Raw genomic sequence first — 23,070 nt, 5'->3', positions numbered from 1 at the left:
AATCCTACATAGGCGTGAAGCTGTCAAAAAGCAAATAATATAATGGACAGAGTATAGGGGTCTTTTTATATTGCTTAGTACATTGGCGGCAGCGACAATATTACATTTTAATAATTAATTAATATCTTTAGATATTATTTGTGCGAACATATCGTCAAAACACTGCATGTTCATATTCTATTTAATAATCCAGTGAAAAAGGTTCTAAATAATTGTAGTTAAGTACATGTAAAATTAATGATCTAGTTTTGTGTAAGAAGTTAATGTGTCTATAGGTATGTGTATGTGTCCATATTTTTAGTCCTTAGTTTTCTTACAGGTCTATTGTGTTTTAAACATAATACATTTTATTCTGAATATTCTTTTAAGTACTGAAATTTTGTGGATAATGTCTTTTCGTACTGGCAAAATATATTTTTAAAGTATTGATAAACAAATAAATCATGTTCATAATTTATCACGACTATTATAAGAAAGGAAAGGAAGGAAAATAAGAAAAAATCCTGCGCAGCACATCGGCTGGATTTACGAGTGTCCTCGTATATCCCACTGATGAGCCTGCAGTGTTCAAATATTAGATATAATTATACTTTAATGTCGACAGAATGTTACATTGAAATCCTTATAAGAACATTGTATCCAATGAAAGCTCAGTTATTTTATGAATTATAATAATAACTCGGTACATTTATGGCGAACCATTACTATCTAAATTGAATATTACTTAATAATATATTGACACATTAATTGAAAAACCACATTGAAAACACTAAACGACAAATTATATAATCAAATAAATCTAATTAATAATTATAGAAATAATCTTTTACTACAACTATAATATTATAAACATACAGTACACATAGCTACAATAATAATTACCATTAATTTGTCATACAGCACTAACTTACAAAACAAATTGAGTCAAAACACGAGTCTGATTATACTATTACATTGTGTGAGACAAACGAAACGCGCTCCGATGCAACCACCACTGATTTTGGAATAATGACTTCAAACTTCAAACTGCCAATCGCTTCAACGTCTACCTTCCGAATATCTTACTCCTAGCCTTACGCGTCTAATGTTACGAAAACTCTCAGAAGAAATGCCTCCTCGTGCTCGGCGGACCGTGCTCGGCGGACCGTGCTCGGCGGACCGTTCTCGGCGGACCGTGCTCGGCGGACCCTGCGCCCGCCGACACTCCACCGTCATCCCCAAGCGGAAACCGCGCAGATTTCATTTTGATACACTTCAACATTTATGTACATTTATCTTAAATTTGTGTCTTTTAATTTGTGAATGAATGGATCTTACATTTAATGAGATACGAAGGTCAGAGTCGCCGACTTGCCTCACTCGTGGAGATGACGTGGCTCGAGCCTGTGATGGACTTAGCCGTGTTCGTCACCGATCACTGAAACAGGCTCGAATGGTTGTACAATTCCGAAACATGACCTTATTTTAACATGAAAACTATGCGCAAATTATCCTTTCCTACGCTAACATCCTTAATCTTAACTCTTACACCCGAGTCTAAGTGGCAGTGATGGTCAGCAGGTGTCGGGAGGGACTATGGAGTCAACCGTCCCACAAAAATGTCAAATGAAAATTCATAATCAAATAAAATCTTGAACTAATTCCATCCATTAAATTTACTGTAAAACTACGTGCCGCCCGCCTAAGCGAGGCGGCTTACAATTAACTATAAATACCTTACAGCTAATATCATTTAGTGCTCCGTGCCGAATGTCTTGCTCGGGAAAGCGGAACACTTATTATGATATCTACTCATGTGAACAACGGTTGATTTTCGATCAAATTTACACATCTTAACCTAACGAAGAGAATTTAGATATAGGGATATAGATGGAAGTTAGTCTATAGATAGTCCTTTAACTAGCGAACGAGCCGATTCGTCGTCCTCGTCATATCGTAACCGTCGGGTCACGGCCAACGGCCTGCGGACGTGTAATAGTGCGGCGAAATATAACCCGTGCCATTAAAAGATACAATACACGCTCTTCGCTCTGCTCAACTGCGAGAGCGAGGCGGCACGATCGAACGCTAAAACAAATGCACGTTTTAATCAAACAGGTCACATGGAGGGAACGCGAAGCTTTCGAGACTGTGTCCCGGGTTACTGCGGGCATAAAAACGTAAAAGAGTCGCACGACCAAAGTATTGCTCTCCTCTGCCGCGTTCCCTGCAGGCCTTTCGACGCTGCTCTTTATTTCTATTTGACGGGATGTCCCGACATCGTTGAACCATGCATCGCCCCAAACTGCCATATAGGTCTGACGACTGCTTAACACAATATAATGGGACCGGGGATCGAACTTAACGGCTAACACGAGAACCTAAAGCCTGTTTCAGTGTGAACTAAACGTTAAGAGGCGGGTAATTCGCGCATACACAGTCGCGCCGCCGTGTGGCCGCCAGTCTACCTCTAGTGCTGTGTCCGCTGCGGGACCCTACTGGCCGACGATTCGTGTTGTCGCGAAAATCTATATCGTAAATATTCCCATAATATTTACTCGTACAAACTTGTGATTGATACACCAAGAACTAAAGCGCCTTGAAGACGACACGTGACCACCTCTAGATACCCTTACAAATAATATGAAATCATGAATGGATGAAGGTGAGGGTGGTGATGATGATAATGATGATGATGATGATTGATGATGAAAATAATGGTGATAATGAGCGTGATGATAATAGTGGTAAAGTAGGATAAATGGACAATAATAACCGCTAAGATGATGATGATAAATCAATGAGTATGGTGATATAAAAAATTCATATGATTATGGTAGCGCAGTGATGAGAGGAAACATCGTTAAGGATCCGTATCATTACATTTTGAAAGAAATTTAATTTGATGATTAGAAGATATCTCCTTATGTTTTACATAAGAGAGACATCAAAATAGTTTCTAAATTACTATATTTTAATTTTGGCAAACTAGAGCCCTGTGGGCTGAGTTAAGTTTATTATAATATAAATAAAGTATATATTTATTCTATATGATACACGTAAATCTGTCCTAAACGTTTTATACAAGAGAAATATATAGATAGAAAATTATATGTATAATAGTTGTTTTTTTTTCTTAGAAGGAAAAATATTGTATACTTAAAAATATATAAATACCAAAATATAGTAACCAGAAAAATAATATCATATTTACAATATGTACCCAAGATAAAGAACCAATACGCTCAAAATACCGGATTTTATCTCGGAATTTACATTTTCATATTGAAAAATAAGTCGACCAACTGTTGCTCAGATACGGATTTCTTCAACGAGTCCTGACGATATAGCGGTATTATCGGCCGGGACGGGAAGGACAGCAGGGGGAAGGGGCACACGTAGCGCACGCGCGGCAGCGGCGGCTCCGGCAGCTGCGGCAGCGAGCGCGCGCGCGCGAGGCCCGGCGGCCCGCCGCGGCCCGCCGACCCGGGGCCCGCCGGCGCCAGGCACGCCGGCACCAGGCCCGCCGGCGCGCGCGCCCGCAGGCTCTGCGCCAGCGCGCGCCGCGCCCGCGCCGGCGACGGGCTCTTCGACTGCGGCGGCGTCAGCGACATGGGCGACAGCGACGACAGCGTCGACGTGGGCGTGTGCTCGTGCGGTGCCGACGCGCGGAACCACGGCGCGGGCTGCGCGTACGGCGGCAGCGCCATGGCCAGCGCCGAGCGGATCAGCGGCAGCGGGCGCCGGAGCGCGTAGCGCGTGGGCAGCGGGAACGGCGACGGCGGGTTGGACGGCGACGAGCTGTCCGAGTGGCGCGCGTGGCTGTTGGCGTGCGCGTGCTCGTCGGAGGACGGCGGCGTGGGGCCGCCCGCGAACACGACCAGCATGTGGGCGGGCGGCGACGCGTCGCGGTACAGCGGGTCGTAGGGCGGGTCCGAGTCCGACAGGCTGGGGTGCGGCGACAGCTCGGGCGAGCTGTCGTGGGGCGGTTCGGGCGTGTGCTCGCCGGACTGCTCGTCAGACTGCTCGCCGGACTGCTCGCCGGACTGCTCGCCGGACTGCTCGCCGCCCGAGCCTGACGCACCGGACGCGCCGGAGCCGGACTCGTCGGACGGCGACGGGGACGGGATCACGTCCACCATGCCGCCGTCCGCTAGAGGCGTGTCACGCGCCAACGTGGGAGGGGTGGGGGTACGATCGAAAGAGACTTACCTAAACGTATAATATAATATCAAAAATTTTATGGACTATTAATTATTACGATGAAAAACAGTCTTCCAGGAGTTTCGTTTCTATCAAATTTGTAAATTTGTAAATTGTAAATTTTCTTTCACGCGTACGAATCGAAATAAACTACGAGAACCTCCGAAACGGCCTAGTTGCACGCCGGCTCTTAACGTTTCTCGATCGAATATTCCAATTATCTAAAAAATCAGCCAATTTTTGGTATCAATTATACTAATACTTAAATTTGTAATTTCACAACATTCAAGGTTATCTATATATGAATGATTACGTATGAGCTCATAAATAACTTAGACGACTGTCTACGTTCTAATATGAAAGGGTCATGAAATGCTCCCTAGAACATTGCATACATGAAACGGTATCCGCTAACCATACTTAACAATACAAAGTGACATAGATGGGTTATCAATAATTTTACCACTAAATTTACCCAACACACTACAATATCTGCTGAATATATGACCTACGGATGTAAGTACTAGATTACTTACTCGATTCGATACAAATCAAATCAGCGATACGACAAAATATAAGCAAAACATCAAATCAAACGAATTGATCGAACAATCGACGATTGAATATAAGCAAAACATCGAACCAACGAATCAAAGTCGTTACAACGACACAACAGCGAATCTAATTAAAATTAATTATGTCAAAACAAAAGTGCGCTTTCGCGTCTTAAACTGAAGATACGGGAAAGACAAATGGATTTACACGCTTATAATATACAGATTGCAACGAGCCTAAGTGTAACTTGCATGTTAGTATGGCGGCGTCTATTAACTACGATATTGAGTTAATCCCTACAGCCACCGTTTCATTATTTATACAATAGGTGAATAATGTAGCGCCGTTTGAAATTCGAATGGGTTTGGCGCGGTTCCAAATTCGATTTACTTCTCCTTCTCCTTCTCCTTCTCGTTCTCTTTGTCTTCGGGCTCCTTTTCAGCGAGCTCCTCTTTTTCGTCCTGTAAATATTAAGATTTGTATTTAATTATACTTATCAAATCAATATGTGACCGGCTGATGTGGATCTATGGTAAAATGTGAAAAATTAAAAAAAGTCATTCTAAGATTTCTTTCAAATCGCTTTTAATTTTACTTTTTATATTATTGGCTTATTATTGGCTTTATATAAATTGAGTCTTCTGCCATTCGAAGCATAAAGACTAGAAATAGCATGAAGCGGCCATTTTGTGAATCTACCGTGTCGGTTCTTATTCACATTATTTTGTTGACTGTCTCTAATAAATATAAATACTGTACATCTAATTTTTTTTGCCTATTCCTACAATACCAATAAGATTCTTAATTCTGATGAAGATAAATATTTCACTTTACAAAAAAAATGTCTATAGAAAAAAATCTAATCTATACGTAAATATAAAGCTGTTTAGTTAAACGCGGTAATCTCAAGAACTTGAGTTCGAATTTAAATTTGTTGGCTATTCTACGCTATCGAGGAAGACTAAAGATCACAGGAAAAACTCTAAAAATATTCCTATTGAGAAAAATCTTCAGTCTAGTAAATTATAAAGAGGAGAAATTGCATCAGGATTAGAACCTACCTTTTCCTTTTCCGGCTCTTCGAGCGGCTGCTTCTCCGGCTGGCCCGTGCCCTCCTTGGTCTCTTTAGCCTCCTTCTTGGCTGGAGCCGGCTCGCTAGCGCAGATCTCGTCCCAGTCGGGGTAAGCCCTCTCCTTGATGCGAGACACCAGTCCCACTAGGTTCGGGAACGAATCGTTCATAGCATCCCGCAGGAGGTGCGGCACCTCTTTGTCGATGAAGTGCAGCTGCGCGAGGTTCGCGAACGCGACCACATCAAGCTGTGAGGGAATTGAGTATTTTGAGTTAAAGAGTATTGGTGCAATAAAGGTTTGGATGTATCTACTTTTTTAAATGAAACTTCTTTTCGTTGAGAGTAAAATTTCAAGGTCGCGTCATAGCATTACCGTCACGTCATGAGGTAAGGCGGTGATTTTGGTACCTTTGAATATAGCCAATGAAATTTATGATTTCAACTTTAGACACGTCTGCTCGGCACAAACACTCCTTTTTGTGTCGATAAGGAAGCCTTTGGCAACGATCTCGCCTACGCTTTTCCAGAAGGTAAATTCGAGCTTTTGGATTACTTTCGTTTAGATTTGGTTTTTGGATTTTATTTCTTATGGTTTAAACCACTTCAAGCTGTGTACTTTAGATTGAAGAATAATTTTGAATGGTGTTCTTTGTAAATATGAAAAAAGAAAAGGCAAATTTGATACTTAGTTGTGACGTTTGTTAATTCTCCTACTAGAATATATATTAACGACTTCGGTCATTAGGTAACTTCGCTACTCGAGTGTTCGAACAATCGATATCAATTAATTATTTGCATCGGATATTAGTACATTGTGAAAAGGGCCTTCAAATGTTTTTCTTTGTGAAATTTAAAAACGAGACACGAGGATTCAACAATCCTTTGTTTTTTAAATATTTTTAAAGCCTACCTTTGATAAGTTTACGTTTGAGAAACAAACTTTAAGCTCATGTATTTATTTCTTAAAATTTGATAAGACGTATAAAGAAATAGCACAACAATACATAGACAAACTAAATAAGTTTAAGACTTAATAAGTAACTATGAATTGATAAACTCTCATTAAAAAGTTATCAAAAATTTTCCGAAATATTTAAGTTAGATTATTACGAATTTGTTCGAGTCAACGCAAACGAATGAAATATTAAATAAGCTGAAAATATTTGTTATGAATAAATTTAGTACACAAACAAAGAAACTTCCCGAAAAATTTCCACTCTACGAAAATACACGTAGCCTTAAAGCGCAAAAACTTGGTATTGATCCATTGTTTACACGACATCATCTCAACAAACTTTATTGTTTAGATAAGCACCGATCTATTAAATTTCCGACCACGTACCTGAGAACCGAAATAATATTTCAATATATCGGAAAGCCGTAAGCCGGCGCGGGGTAAATACGGCGCAACACGAGCCACGCTCCAATAATCGAGAAAAACAAAAAACCGCCACTACAATAAACTAGGCCGCAAGTTCAAAACAACCCCGCGAGAGCGTCGTTCCTCAAATGGCAATAAACAAAATTTGCGCGGTGAGAGCAACATGCATGGTTGCGTCATGCGAGGTACTAGCCGAGCGAGTGCAGTCCCCGCCGCCGACTAGACAAACTCCGAATATAATTATATATCGACTGTCAATCGATTTCAGGCTCGCAGCGCCATTAAAAGCCCGGGCCATCCTGGACTATGGAGTTTCATATGCATATTGAAATTACGGAGGGCGGAAATCGAAATCTAACATTATATATAAATATATGAGCTTGACGCCGTCCGTTACAGCTTCGGAAGCTTTTCTAATTATCGAGCTTTTAATGTTATTGATGTTTATGTTTTGAATTTATATTTTGATTTAAGGTCGAAATTGTATTTCATTTTAATTTGTGTATTGAAATTTAAGACAGATTAAATTTCTTTAAGCATAAAGAAATTACTTAAAGTATTTTAATTTTTTAGATAAATTACTATTAGTTGATTTCTTTAGCAAAAATCTATCTTACTAAAGATACGTTTTCCATTAAAGCCTCACATTTGAATTTCAGACTAAAAAGTAATCCTAAAAGACTGATTAATCTTCTTCTTATATATAAAAATGAATCGCAAAATGTGTTGGTAAGCGCATAACTCGAGAACGGCTGAACCGATTTCGATAATTCTTTTTTTATTATATTCCTTGAAGTACGAGGATGGTTCTTATGTAGAGAAAACGAAAATATTTACCTCGGGCGAAGCCGGGGCGGACCGCTAGTATTAGAAAAAGTTCGGCTTATCATCTCAAACTTTGCTCATTAAACTAGACAAAAGCCCGCCCTATTATCCTAGTTACAACTTATCAGCCCTCCAAATATAGCGCTGTAAGTCAAAGTATAGATGCCCTAGCCCCTAGGACCCAGACAGGTCAACACCCCGCCCGCCACCCCACAGACCGAATCAGAAAATTGAATATAGCCCCAGACTGTTGTAGATGCAAGTATATTTATCTACAACAGGGGGATGACGCTCAATCACAATACAACTCATCAACTTGCAACGACTAATTGATATTGATCCTAATGAAATTAGTTTTTGAGTGCTTTTATCTTAATAAGGTCTAATTGAGTCGGTCTGAGCTCCCAAAACGTTTGTAACTTATTAAATTGAAATTTCTTGATTAAGCACGGTATTTTTAATTCGTTTTCGATTAGTGTCGAGACGCGTGAATTTACTTTTAAAGCCCACGGCCTGTTCATCTTATACTTAGGTATATTAATTTTGAGAAACTTCACGAGCTTTCGCGAGTGATGAGAAAATTTAAGTCTACAAGGCGCTTATTTCTGTGAAAGCTAAGTAATAAGTTTTATATAGGCTCCCTTGTTTTCGTAAGCGTAAGTTTTGCAAATATAATATAATTTATAGACAGATTACATACATGTCGGTTATATTTAATTTGTTATAATTATCGTGATTATTACAATTTGTTAAGTTTCCTTTACACTTTCAATTAATCATTTTTCAAGAAACACGACTGTTACAAATAATTTTGCGTCATTAGTTTGTCAGTTCTTACACGTTCAGTTCTTATCAGATATGTATTGCATGTTTCGACGATAATTGTAATTAATAATAATGACACGGTCCGTCGCCTCCAAAAGTGGAACGAGTAAATGATTCTTTAAACAAATCGGGGGATGTACTGCATTCTTTTTTCAAATTATTTTATTCGGGGTTTTCTTAGCGAAACATTTCTACGTATAGTCGTCTAGAATCAAAAAGATTCGAAAAGTGGTTTAATTGGTTCTTGTCAGTTGAAATCTTACATTTTTCAGAGGACTTTTAAGTTAATCTTCAAATACGTAGAACGCATTCCTCTGAGAAACGCAACCCTGATTTACTTCTCAAAAGTTTATTTACGAAAATTATAATAGAAGTTAGAACATTGTAAGATTTGTTAGATTAGAGGATCTTAATTTTATATATCACTAGCGGTCCGCCCCGGCTTCGCCCGTGGTACATATGAAAAATAGATGTTGGCCGATTCTCAGACTTACCCGATATGCACAGAAAATTTCATGAGAATCGGTCCACCCGTTTCGGAGGAGTATGCAGACTAACATTGTGACACGAGAATTTTATATATAAGATTTTAAAATGTTTTCTTTTTGGCTTCTTCCATTATAGTAAACATGTTTCAAATTATATCTGTTTTTTAACATTGTTAAAATTCAAGACTATTTTATAAGTTTATCAAGGTTTTGTAATGTGTTAAAATTTAATTTCCTCTCATATTTAGTATATCGTATATAGAAAACATTTTAATTCCTAGCTTCTTTGTTAATTTCGTTGTTCTATTTAACAACTAATTTTATTATAAATTGATGGTTGAACGCACCTAGACAGACATGTACATCTTTTTTCGAAGTATCCATTTCATAGTATTTAATTTATAATTGTTATTTATTATTAACCACTTATTAAGACTGTCTATCACGCCCGGTTGCATGTCGAAAGATCAAATTAATATTTGTTATTAATTTAATTTTTATTTATAATTTTTATTCTATTTCTTTTAGTCAAGTCTAACAAGCTTATAAATAATTAAGTTGATGTTGATTGAATCCATTTCATTATAATGACTAGCGGTCCGCCCCGGCTTCGCCCGTGGTACCTATTTACGTTTTCTCTAAATAAGAAGCATCCTCGTACTTCAAGGAATATAATAAAAAAAGAATTATCGTAATCGGTCCACCCGTTCACGCGTGATGCCGTGAGCAAGGAAAACGATCTGTTGAAGTGAAAAACATGTTTTCGCGTTTCTGAATAAAATATTTTAGACACATTTTATTAATACTATCCTATATAAATTTGATAACGCATCAAACTAATTTCAATTGGGTATTGTAAAACATTTTCAAAAATTTTCAAAATTATCCAAAGTTATTAATTATAATCATAAAGAAGCTGCTTCTTATCATTGTAGATGCTACTTAGAGATGCCGCCATCTTATCGACCTATGATAAAAGCTTACCAATTAATTATTTATGAAGCACCTCCTCAAGATGAATGCCAGCCGACCCCTATAATCGTTAAAGACTAAATACTTACCAAGAATGTGCCAAGAAGTTCACAAACGTCAAAGGTTGGCACTAAATCTTGAGAGACTTGTTGCTTCTCCGAAAGCCACGCACACGCTGATGCATTCGCTCTCTCCCGGGGACTGCGTACCTCCTTTGTCCCGGATACCTACCACCACCCGGGGGGAAGCTTCAAAATGGTCGCCGTCTGGGGGTGGTACCGTTTTCGAAAATGGCGGAAGGACGTAATATACATGTACAACGCCCCACTCCTAGTGTTCCGAAACCCCCCCCTCACCACCCCACCCCCTCGAGGCGTGGTCAAGCTTATAAACATAATTTGATCTTTAACACCCCCTTACTATTAAAAAAAATGACACCTTACCACCACAGCTCGAACTATTAATAGAATCCAGGCACCAGACACCTACATATTATACTTACCAAGATTCGTACGGACAACAATGGCCAAAATCAGCACCTAAAATAACAAAGATTACTTACAAGTGTCGGCTCGTCCCCGAAGAAGAAGGGCTTGTCGGAGAGCAGGTCCGAGAGCACGCGCAAGTCGTTCTTGCCGAACTCGATAATCTCTTCCTGGCTGTGGACCCCGATGCCGTGGGCCTTCGCCTTCTTCATTCCCTAAAAACGCACAAAAATGTTAATAACATTGTAACATAAGGTCTAATATGGAAATCACACCACCCCACCCACCTCCCCAAACACAATGTTTAAAAATTAAAATTCATCTAATTAAAAATTTAAATAAATAAGAAAATCTAATACCGATTGGAAAAGACGCTACTGAAGCTACTACTAACTACGATCTGAGATCTAAACCTCGGAAACTACCTTTATCAACATTTCGCAATCGCGGCCGAACGCGAAATAGTTTCTGTGCAACAGGTGCATCCGTTTTATAACCGGGAATCCTAGACGTAGGGGGTGGTGGGTGGCACATAGCAATATGGCGCCACTGGATGGGGTAGTAAAATGGCCGCCAGATACCATGGGGGTGTACCTACCTCTATCTAGGATTCTAGGAACCGACACAAAAGCCCTGTCAAACTGGATTAATATATTCCGAGAAAATCAATGTAAACATGTTTGACAGCATAATACCCGATGGAGAGAGCCACCCTCCGCCCACGCTTTGTTAAAATTGCACGTCAATAAATGGGTATATTACATCACAAAATATTCCACATATAAAATTACTGCGTAGGTGTGATATGAACATAGAAAAACCAAAAGAAACGCGATTCCTATTTTAAAAGAAATTTCCACGCTGATTAACAGTAAATGCAAAAATGCCTGAGCGCAAACGTCAAGAGAAAATTATTAAGACTGTAATTATGTTGAAAATGCATAAATAGGGTGTTTAAGTTTCTCACCTTACGTCCGGACGTCAGTTTGTAGCAGAAGTTGAGGATGGCGTTGGGCAGACGCGTGTTGAGCGCGTTCTGGAGGTTCACCTGGTAGCCCTTGATCACGCTGTCGGGGTACTTGGCGCGCCACCACAGCATCACCCATGACAGATGGTTCTCGATCATCGATATCATGGCGTGTGTGACGACGCGTTGCTCGGGGGTGAGAGCTACGTGAAAAAGGAATATGGTGAAAATCAGGCCATTATTGTTGATGCGCCCGAAATGCACATGCGCTGTCCCGCGAAGGTATATCTAGGATTTTAGGTCGCCCGGGCTCTTGGACCGCTGCGAACCCATTTATCGATTACGGGAGGGGGTCATGACCCGGGCAAAGCCCTCGGAACTAGCACTAGGAGCGCATGTAAGCTAATTAAAGTTAAGATAATTGTTTGAAGTTTCGAGTTTCTAATTGAGATTCCTATTGAAATGGTTTTTAGCTGCATTTTTGCTTCTAAATGAGCAACTTCCAAAAATTTTACATCAGTGATACGAGAGATTTTTGAAATATCGGATGCTGCCTTTCTTTTGTTCACACGTATCGATCAAGAATTTTTCTGTCTTATAATTAAACCAAACAAATATACTCAATCAACCAAATAATAATTACATAGAAAGGACTTCAAAGTTTAAGGATCTAACCACATAAATATAAAAATGTACTCATATCTAAAGATACCCCAGGTGTTGGACAAGATATACATTATAGCGGCTGATAAGCTGGTCCGCGCGTGCTACTTGACATGACAGCATAATGGTACACGCCATACACACAATTTGCGGCAAGAAACAAGCCCACCCACCTCATCAATTAACAAGGTTATGTCTGTATACAAATATGCTTAGCTTAAACAAAAGAGCTACTTTCTTCGGTCAAATTTATTCTTCTTAAATTTATTTGGGGACATTTTTATGACCACATTTTATTGCAGACAATTGCATTCCGCCGTTATAAGGTAATAAAATCTAGATATAATTGTGAGAAAAGGAAAAATTAGTGAAGAATTGGGTCTCAAGTATACTTTTATATTTATTTGTAAAGAAAAACTGAAGAAAATCTGGATCCATAACCCTGAAAGGTCTTCTTACCTGCATCGAGATCCTTGTCGTATTTCTCGGAAAGCTGTTTGATGATGAAGGCGCTGTCGGCGATCTCCTCGCCGTTCAGCTCAATGAACGGGAGCTGGCCCTTCTTGGATCGGAACTTCGCCTTATGGTCCACATTCTAGAACAATCGAGGTTGGTTAAACTCTATAGACTCCATAGGCCCATTGGACATTCTGGCGACATTGATAAAGACATTATTTTGCTCACAAAATTGTAATTCGTTGATGCAGATTTCACTTAACAAAGAAATTCACATTCGTTTTATCTACCATGCTTCGTCTTTGTCTTTATCTTCCCACCGTTACACATTGAAACGCGGTTGATGATTTCGCAGTAATATAATTTCTCTGCCTTAATAGCCATACTTGTTTGTATACAATCGCTTTGCGCTTAACTGATCTCGATAATTTGTATAAGGTTAAGTAGCGCAGCAAAAAGCGTCATGTCTCTATATCAGTAGTTCAATAAAGAAAGTTTGATGAAATAAAGTACAGAAATGTCTAAATAAACATGTTTAAGTGTTAAAAATTATACTAGATAGGTCAATTCGCATAGTAAGTTATTATAGCATAGCATTCCAAAAGCGCATGCGTTCAAAAGGGCATTGCCCGATAACACTCGCGTGCAAAGTTCATAGTGAAACGTCAATAAATCAATTTTGGTCCGCCATGTTGGGTGGACATTTTATCTGGGCGCTAGGGTCTATTTTTACCGGCCTAGCAACAAGCTCTGGCTGCGCGGGGTGGCGCATGCGCGCTGGAGCTACCCCCGAGCTTCACCTCACATACGACCTTTCGCTCCTACGTTACACCTACAGAATTAATATCATATATTTCGCATTTGCTCTCTGATTTTCTATTCATGGTTTACCTTCGGAATATTAGATTTTTATTAGTAATATGTGCAATTGAGCGAACGACATCCTACGCAGAATGAAATTCAATAATATAATATACATTTGCAATATTGAAATTAATAAGGTACTTCGTGGTACATCATTTTATTAAACTTAGACTTCATATATCAAGTTTACAGTCGGCATAATACAAACGCGTAGGTAATAAGATACGTGGAGCTTTCTAGGAGAAATTAAATGCCTATAGCAACCAATGTAAAAGGAATATCTTACTTGCTCATTTTTATATGATTACATAATTTATGAGCTCAACTTGTTTTTCTTTACTTTAAAATCATAATTGGACCCTCATAATTTGTAAGAAGGTCGGAGAAATTATTAGTTACCACAACTAATGTACTTGTCATTATCTAGATTCTAGACAATTTAACATTGAGAAATTTTTGAATTATTATTCCTACGTCCAAATAAAATGGTAACACATTATCTCAAAAATTTAGCTGGGCTATCTATCATCGCAATAGTCATTTAATTCAAGATCTGTAACGATATTTCCTAGTACGCAACAGGTCTTAATAAAATGGTCTGTAAAGTCTTAGCGGAGTTATAGGGGGTCATAACTTGCGGGGGCGTCCTCGATCACATTAAGACGGACAAAATGATATATGAGAGCTTTGATATTTGTTAGATATTGATATTAATGTAATGGATATGAGTCGGAGTATTAAGAAAGTAGTTATAGAAGAATTTGATTTATATATTTACTGTAGATTTAATGTAGAGGACCAGATAATGCGATATTTTAGATACTTATACTTTTTGCGAAGATTTGACATAATATCTTTCTTCTTTAAGAATTTTAGTTAAATATTTTTATTTTAATCAAATAATTCATCTAGTACCTACATTTTAAAATCTTTTATGTAGATGCATATGTTTCAGTAATAGAGCTGTGATAATTTTATAGAAAAACAAAACTTAGTATAAATAGATACGACTTACTTAAGAGATTACTTAACAAACAAATTTAAAAGATCATATGATATAAGTACAAACACATATTCACGAGGTACTTTTATAATTTATATCCAACCTATTCTGATAAAATCTGAACGTATAAACGCGATATTCATCTCGAGAATTGCTCTTAATTTTATTTGTGATTAACACCAGTGCTTTAGACAGATAATAGTTCATTGTACGACCATCTGCTTGTTCTTGTGACCCCGCAAGCTGTGGGGTCGCGAGTTAACTAGCATTGACTCAATACGTATCGTAAGATGTTAAGAAAATACTTAATCTCAAAGAGATCTTTGTTACTCTATGGGCTTCTGTTTATCTGTATGTTTGTTATTCATTACGGTACATTTTTTAATTTTATTTTTGAGATAAGAAACACATTTCATTGTAGTGAATTTTTTTATAAGCTTTAGCAAGCTTAGTTTAATTTTATATTATTTTAAAGCTTAAACGTTAAATCAGTTGAAATATAATTATAATGAATGCTTAGTCGCACCCAAAAGTTTAAAACAAAAAATTCAAAAGCTCAAAGCTCAGATACTTTATCTGTACGTGACGTAGCTATCATTTTTTCTAATCTCACATACAAACTCGTCGTAACAATAGCATTCGTATAGTTTTTGTGTATCTATGGGTGGTGGTTTATCTCCCGAGTCTCGTATCCATGGCGACGGGCAGACGCGATGCGGGGGGAGGCAGCTGTATTGATTTCGAGTTCACCGGCCGGTAATCCCGCCCCCGACCCCCGTACCCCGCCGCGCCCTATCACTGCTCCCTGTCCCTGTCTACAGCTATAACTAACTTAATATGATAAGTGATTTTTTGACGCGCCGCACCGATACCGGGGGCGGTCTGTCTGTGATCTGATAGCGTCCTGGAATCTAATTTTGTCCCTGGACTAGACTATTTACACTTTGAGCTACTCGATACTGCGATTTCAAAATGGCGAGGTAATGCATAGATTTTACTTTGGACGCGGTTGTCTATATTGCTTTAGCTACAGTCGTACTTCTATACACATTTTAGCCATTGAAATCGAATTATACTAACTTCATTTCTGTATTTGAATAGCGGAATTCAGATTATCATGTATACTACTTTTATTAAAAAATATTTTTTAACTAAATCAATTAGTTAAGTATCTGAAAATAGCGAAACTCTTTTAAAGTTGGTAGATATAAGAAAGTTCTATTCAAAAATAACGTCATTATAACAGGCACGTCACCCACATCCCAGACCCAATATCGAACCCGGTCCTATCTCAAAATCTATTTCCTTTGGAGACAACACCATATCCTTAGCCATAAGGAACGCATATACCTACATGTATATTTCGTTTATAGCAAAATAGGACCCCTTGCTTGCGTTTCACATAAAATGCGTACGAAGCTTGAGAACGGAACATTCCGGTACGTAAAATAGCAAACAAAACAATAAATAAAACAATTTACGAGCACTAATAACGGTCGCGTTCGTTTTTCTCTTTTTTCGAGAGCGCAGCGTAGACAATGCGCGGATCCCACGGATAGGGGACAGATTAAACAATTAATATTGTGTTCGCTCCATCACTGCCCTATACAGTCGGTTGCTCTTTGTAACATCATTGGAATAAATCGGTTACGACTTACGACACTTATTTTTAATGAATACGCCAAAAATAGCAAAGGTTAAGAATGTTGAAGCTTTTGTATCTTAATCGTCAAAGGAGCTCGTGGGTGGCCTAATGGTAAGCTCTTCCACCGCCCATATACATATACAGAGGCGTTATTGAAAAAATGTTCAAAGGTTGATATTCCTTTGAACATTTTTTCATCCGTATCAATTTAGCTCATTATAGGTTACACGTGAACCGTCTTATAACAGCTTAATAATACAAAGTTCGCAACCCAATGTAACCTATTTTCGAGTTACGGTACACGTTCCAACCCACACCATCTGGCAACAAAAGGCGAAGTACAAATCGATTGTTCTCTATAAATACACACTTAATAAGTTGCGAATTACTGTCTTTTATTAAAAAGCGTAATCAAGGGTGCTATTAGGAACGTGAATTATCACCCAGGGCGATCGTGGATTAAAGGATACGAAGGTATTTTACGTGGAAGGCAAGGAGATTAGCATATTAAGCACGCCACCGAGCTTCCTGTATCAGAAACAGGTTCAGCTATGTGGGTGGAAATACACTTTGGGTCGTGACTTATAATGCTAAGCCTGCTCTCCGTGTACTCGTAATATTGTTCGTTGTTTAATGAATAACTATAATTTGGTATTGGGCATCGCGCCGAATGTACACGGTTTGGATTTCATTAATTTCTCCCCCTTGACCAATGACGCATTCTGGACTGTAAGAGTATTTGCTTTTGTTAATAATCCCGAAAATTGTGTCACCCTCATAAAGTAATATGACGTTTATTAGAATGTAAATAATTATAATTAATTTTACCAAATTCAACTTTGTTTCATAACTTGAGTTTATGAAAAATTAGAGCCATAATGGTAGTGAGTCTTTAAGACTGCCTTAAATAATAATCAGTTACCCTCATAAAACCATAAGATAGCGGTACTCTCATATGCCAGCATATAAAACGTAAAAACAAACTGCACCTTCATTACGCCTACATGGGCTTGAACTATTACGGCCATAGCAAACAAAGGGGAAATTTCCAGAGCTCAATAAAGTATTTCTATTAATAGTGGGCCTAATATTAGTAACTGAAACACAAACAAGGGATCAATACATCTTATACCTGCATAACCAACTCATTATGTTCTTGTTGCAACAATTATGTAGGAGTACAAGTACTACAAGTACTTAATAATAAAGCGTGACTATTATAGGTATCATCCATTGCAATAGAACTCGCAAATTTAAAGCCTCTAGTTTATACGCATTTTGAGATAACGCGGTGAACAGGGCTATAAATAACTGAGGTAGGTAAGTTAAAGCGGGATATTATAACTGCATTACTTGAGCTTAAAGAGATAGCAATAGTTAATTCCCCAGGATCATGTACAATACAGAAGATCTAAGAGAATTATTTGAGCTTCAGAAATCTAAAGAAGCCAACGATAATAACGATTGTATGTATGGTCGATTATTACGAAAGTAACTCCTTATAGGTATGTTAAGATTGATCGAATTTTACTATCTGCAATAGTACTCCAATTAACTATTAGAATAGTCTAAACATTGGTTTTATTTAAATGCTTAGGTACTGGCAACAAAAACGACATGCAATATATTAACGATGTTCAATTACCGCCGCCTGCACAATTTATAGCTTGAAGATGGCTGGGCTGTAAACAGAGGCTCTGATATAGGGCCACTACTCTAGAGTTTTAAAGTATAAAGAAACTTTACTATGAGGAACAGAGAAACAGAGGATCAACCTGAGTTATTATTACTTCAGCCTAATACAATATTCCAAAAAACCTCGTTCTATTTGTTCTTACCAATTTAAGACCTATTTTTATATTTGCTAAAAAGATAATAAAAACAAGAATATTAGAAAAATGTAAATAAAATTAATAGAAACAAATAATAAAAGGCTATCCATTTATTAAGGAAAACAAAACGAAATTGCGGAATAGAATCCCTCATCCATTACGTAGGCTTTAGGTCTTCTAAGCCCCTATTTAGTATTTTTCCAACTGAAAAAGCAAAAGGTACTAATAAATTTTTTTGCAAAAAGGTATCCTTTGCTATTTTTTCACAAAGCCAATTATAATTGATGTTCGAAACTAGTTATTTTTGTTTATTTAAAAAAAGCACATTGGTGCATTTACAAGCGTGACAACCCTGACTTACTCAGGTACCGATTCGAGCTACTCGTTCAAAGATACCGGTTTCCATGAACCCTTTAAATTCTTTATTTATATGAGAAACGGATTAACTTTATACTAGGTACAGTTATGAAAAATAAATTAACATGAGGTAAAGGACGCTCAACGAATGGAACGTTAATGTCCTTTCCACTAGAGATACAAGTATATTGTAAATAAACGTTTTAATATATGTTTAAAAGGTATAAAACTGATATTCATGTAGTTTGTAGGTTTGGTAATTAACAATTCGTATGCCAGGGACAAGTTGATTAATTGTTAATAGATTTTTTCGTAAATCCTTTCATATCCTTCTTTACTACAATTTTTCCTTTTATAATAAACAAAGTTTTATTCATCAAATAATTGTATATCAAACCTATTAAAAGATAAATATCAAATTGAACTTCCATGTCGTACTTAGATAACATTTATCTAACCAATACTTGAGTCTAGCATTATAAGATCAAAACTAAATTGCAATACCGTATATTGTATACCGTATATTACCGTATATACCGTCTTTGTCTAATGACAACTTTCACAAGTTGTGGGAACATTTTACATTGTAGGTAATTGAGACATTATTTCAATGTACATAGAACAATAAGTAACCTTAAATTACCATTTTGTACAAGCATATATTATACGATTTGCACAAATTGCTTTGTCACAAATGTAATTATAATTTTGTTGCACACGTCAATTACTGGACTGAATATAATATTTAAAGAAATTGGTTATAAATAAATAAAAAAATTAAAAGCTGTAGTTTTATCAAGACATCCAGTTTTAAATCTGTCCTAATTATTATATTTCATTAAAAAGTATACTCCCGGAATACGTGTAAATATGTATATTCATAAGTTTGGTATAACTCAATCGCTGTTACAAGTTCCAAGTTTAATAACTTCGTATTTCAAATACAATGTGACTTGTGAAATATTCTTTGTTATAAATGACGTCGTTGGTTATAAAAGAAATAAGCCAGCACTTGAGTCCCGTTGTAAATTCGCAATAAAAAGAAGTCCTTCATTTTCGTCCTAATTTCCTCATAAAATTTTGCAAAAACAATAAAAAGTTTTGGCACGCGCTCCTGCCTCTGATCACGTTGATCCGATCACGTGGCGACAGAATAACGTCAGAAGTGTCCGTGGTTAGCCCATACCTCCTGTATTGAAATTCAAATTTAAGACAAAGTTTTTAAAAACATTTTGCAAACAACTTTCGGTTACATTTATGCAATTGTGAATTTATTTTTCAAGATTTTTTTTTTCTTTTTTTAGGTACGATAGGGTAACGCTTACCACGATCTCGCCTGATAGTATGCTAAGATGTGGCCTAAGATGGGCTTCCCTATAAGGTACCTGTTCTTGAATCATTATCATTATCAAACAGATTCGTCAAAAATCACGTTCGAAGAGTATTTCACTAGTCAAGCTATATATTTATTATTAATGTTTTTACTGACCAACTTTTTATCACGTAATTATATTGATGCATAAACAAAAAATACGCCTAATAATAATAATAAATTATTTGCAATACAATGTATTTGTACGTGACATATATTATTCAAGGCGAGATTAATATTGCAGGTAAAGTCACGTATCAAGAGTAGATATGAGACACATGTTAATATTGATGCTGATCATCTAATATAAATAATATTAGATGATCAGCAATATATCATTGATACGTCATGGAAATATTATTGTTTATTAAATCTGAATTAAAATACTTGTAAGTAGAAAAATGTGGTAGTTTCTGTGTTTAAATTAATAAAATATGATAGACAATTTTCTCTTCTATTAAAGGTTTCCATTTCAAACCTTGAAACCATTCCTTTTATTTCACATCATAAATTAAAAGGTAAGCGACAAAACCTTTTTACATCGAAATTACGAGGAAGGATCATTTGAATTTATAATAACGAAATAACACGGTCAATGGCTATTTCCCTTTTATCTACGTTTTGCTTTATTATTTTATTCACTAGTAAATGAAATTGAATTGGAAAATAAAATTATAGGAGAGAAATGAGGGAAATGGTCGTGGTGAATTGTTAAGTAGGGAATATCCAGGTGCCGTTATTGCATATTTTTAGATTATCGATTTGGGTAACTTTTCAGGCTATGGTGTATCAATTCATCTCTATAAAGAATATACATATAGTCTTGAAAGTCGTAGTCGAGAGAAAAAAATACTGCATCTCTTCTGACCGGTCTTAGAGGATTTTCGACCTAACCAAATATGAAACTATAATAAAATGCTATTTCCGTGTGTGCCTACTAAGGCACACAAAAGGACTACCTTATCTTGAAGATTAACTAGCAACGGAAACAACAAAAAGGATTAAAATTCCAACAAAATTAAGCAATACTTAATGGCATGACGTGTTCCTTTGTCTGTACGTTGAAAGAATTCTTTATCACCTTGTACTAAATCCTCTGATATTTCCTAAGAAGGGTAGAAACATTTAAATCCTATTGCTTCTTTAATAACATAAACTGACTCTAACTAGGTTACTTGCATATTATACAATTGCAGTTAAAAGTAGGTTGAGATGAGAACAAGTAGAGTGCTCGGTTAGCACACCCCGGTTAAAGGGATGAAAAACATTTAATGCTCACCGCCAATTATATTTTTCTAGCCTAGTTAACTGCGAAAATTAACTGTTAAGCCTTTGCGTACTAATTGCGTACTAAAACTTGCTATTTAGATTTAAAAGTTGCTGTTCATTGACCACTTGACAGAAGGGTATATTATGTATTTCATAAATTAAGTGAAATTATGTGTGAAACTATTTTCTAACCAACCTTCGATCCCATGAGGATAGAATGTTCCTAAATTTCTGAGAGTTTGAATGTTAATAACTGGACACCTTCAGAATTCGCATTCATACAAACTTACATTATACATTTAATTAAATAAAAATAAGTTGGTACATTCTAATACCAATGCTCTCTCTTATAATAAACATAAGCATCAAATCATATTGCGGTATTTCTGTATGCATTATATAGAATTTGCATTTATTCTCATTATTTTGTCGACCTGCATGGAACATGCATGCGTCTGACAGTCGCAATTTTACTTTTAGTTACGTTGTGCGTGGAAAATTAATATCACATTTATATGCTGCTCCATCTGTATGTAGACACGCCTTTTTCGTAAGAAATTATTAATTTTAAACTATAATCTATCTGTATATATATTAACTATAATCATATCATGTTAGGTACAAGTGACAAATTAAACTAAAAAACATTAACTGTTCTTGTGGTATAATACCGTAAAAGTTATAAGCTGTAAGTTTAGCCCGATATAAAACCCGACTCATATTATACAATTCCTTTCGAAGTTATCGATCTGTTTACTGCAAGCATTTTCAATTTACTCTGGGGATGCATATTTTCCGCTGAATAGAGCCGACCTAAATTCAAGTGAAAAACAAGTGATTAATAAAATCCCTGGGAATATTGTAAATTGCTATAACGTAAAAAAGATTAGTGAAATTGAATCTATCCGCTTCTAATATTTTCCCGTTATTTTTCATATCTTTAGCAACTTGATTAATGTATCGATCCGGAAGTACTTTCCTGTCTTCATATTACAGAATTAATAATTCAGTTGTTTTGGAGTACAAGGGTCGGGTTAATTTTGAAGGCAACTCAACTTCGCCTACACAAGCTATTATTGACCTGTAGGTGTTATTATTGGTACAACGAGAAATTCAGCAACCCATACTAATATTTTTTATTGAAGTATAAATACCGCAAAATATAAATCCCAAAATATAAATCCCGCTATCAATTATTTGTCGAAATAATAACAAAAATAGTAAGGTAAAATAACGAATGTTTTAATAGTGATGATACTAAATTAAATACAAAATTCGCTTAACAAACCCTTCAATTTATAATGCATAAATCAAATAAAATCTTTCACAATTCGTTTGCAGTTCGTGCGGTTCAATTATGGAACTCTCTGCCCACAAAGGTCAGATGTGCTCAAAATTGGAACGCTTTTAAATTTTTATTAAAAAATTATTATCTATCTCTTGTGTAATTTTGTATAGCTGTAATATTTACGTTTATTTTTATTTCTTGTTTTATTCTATTTTTCTGATTCCTTCTTTTCTGCATAGTTACTAATATATTTTATCATGTATATATGTGTGCTATGGATATATATTTGTATATGTATTTATTTTATGTATTGTATTTAAGTGTATGTATAACTATTTATTATAATTATTATCGTATTTATGTATTTATTTATTTCATTATTTTTATGTATTTTATATTACTATTAGTAAGTAGTTAGCTTTGTATATGTTTATTTTGTACATTTTTCAATGTGTTAGTATTGCCTTATTTTTGCTTACCCACATCATATTGTTAAATTTCCTCTGATTGTTGGGTTGCCTGGTAGATATCGCTACCTAGCGATAAGGCCGCCCTTTGCTGTTTCTGTA

At 36.5% G+C, this 23,070-nt stretch overlaps 2 protein-coding genes across 3 annotated transcripts in view; both read right to left on the bottom strand.

Moving 5' to 3' along the window:
- MED23 (mediator complex subunit 23) overlaps positions 1-23,070 on the bottom strand; it is a 263,054-nt gene that overhangs the window by 196,563 nt on the left and 43,421 nt on the right. The window lies entirely within an intron of this gene.
- fax (failed axon connections) overlaps positions 4,165-23,070 on the bottom strand; it is a 44,087-nt gene continuing 25,181 nt past the window's right edge. The window contains exons 2-6 of the mRNA XM_089699053.1: positions 12,875-13,010; positions 11,753-11,955; positions 10,863-11,000; positions 5,799-6,056; positions 4,165-5,198 (exon numbers count right to left, since the gene is read on the bottom strand). Of these exons, the coding sequence (XP_089555179.1) occupies positions 5,124-5,198; positions 5,799-6,056; positions 10,863-11,000; positions 11,753-11,955; positions 12,875-13,010 (810 nt within the window). The 3' untranslated portion in view covers positions 4,165-5,123. The remainder of the gene's footprint in view (positions 5,199-5,798; positions 6,057-10,862; positions 11,001-11,752; positions 11,956-12,874; positions 13,011-23,070) is intronic.

The sequence above is a fragment of the Colias philodice genome, chromosome 1, assembly GCF_061535455.1.
Source record: "Colias philodice isolate Cphi_HAF_F1 chromosome 1, ilColPhil1 Martin Lab GWU primary, whole genome shotgun sequence".
NCBI classification, from domain to species: domain Eukaryota; kingdom Metazoa; phylum Arthropoda; class Insecta; order Lepidoptera; family Pieridae; genus Colias; species Colias philodice.
The sequence above is the reverse complement of the archived record's forward strand: the minus strand, read 5'-3'. Positions and strand labels throughout refer to the sequence as shown.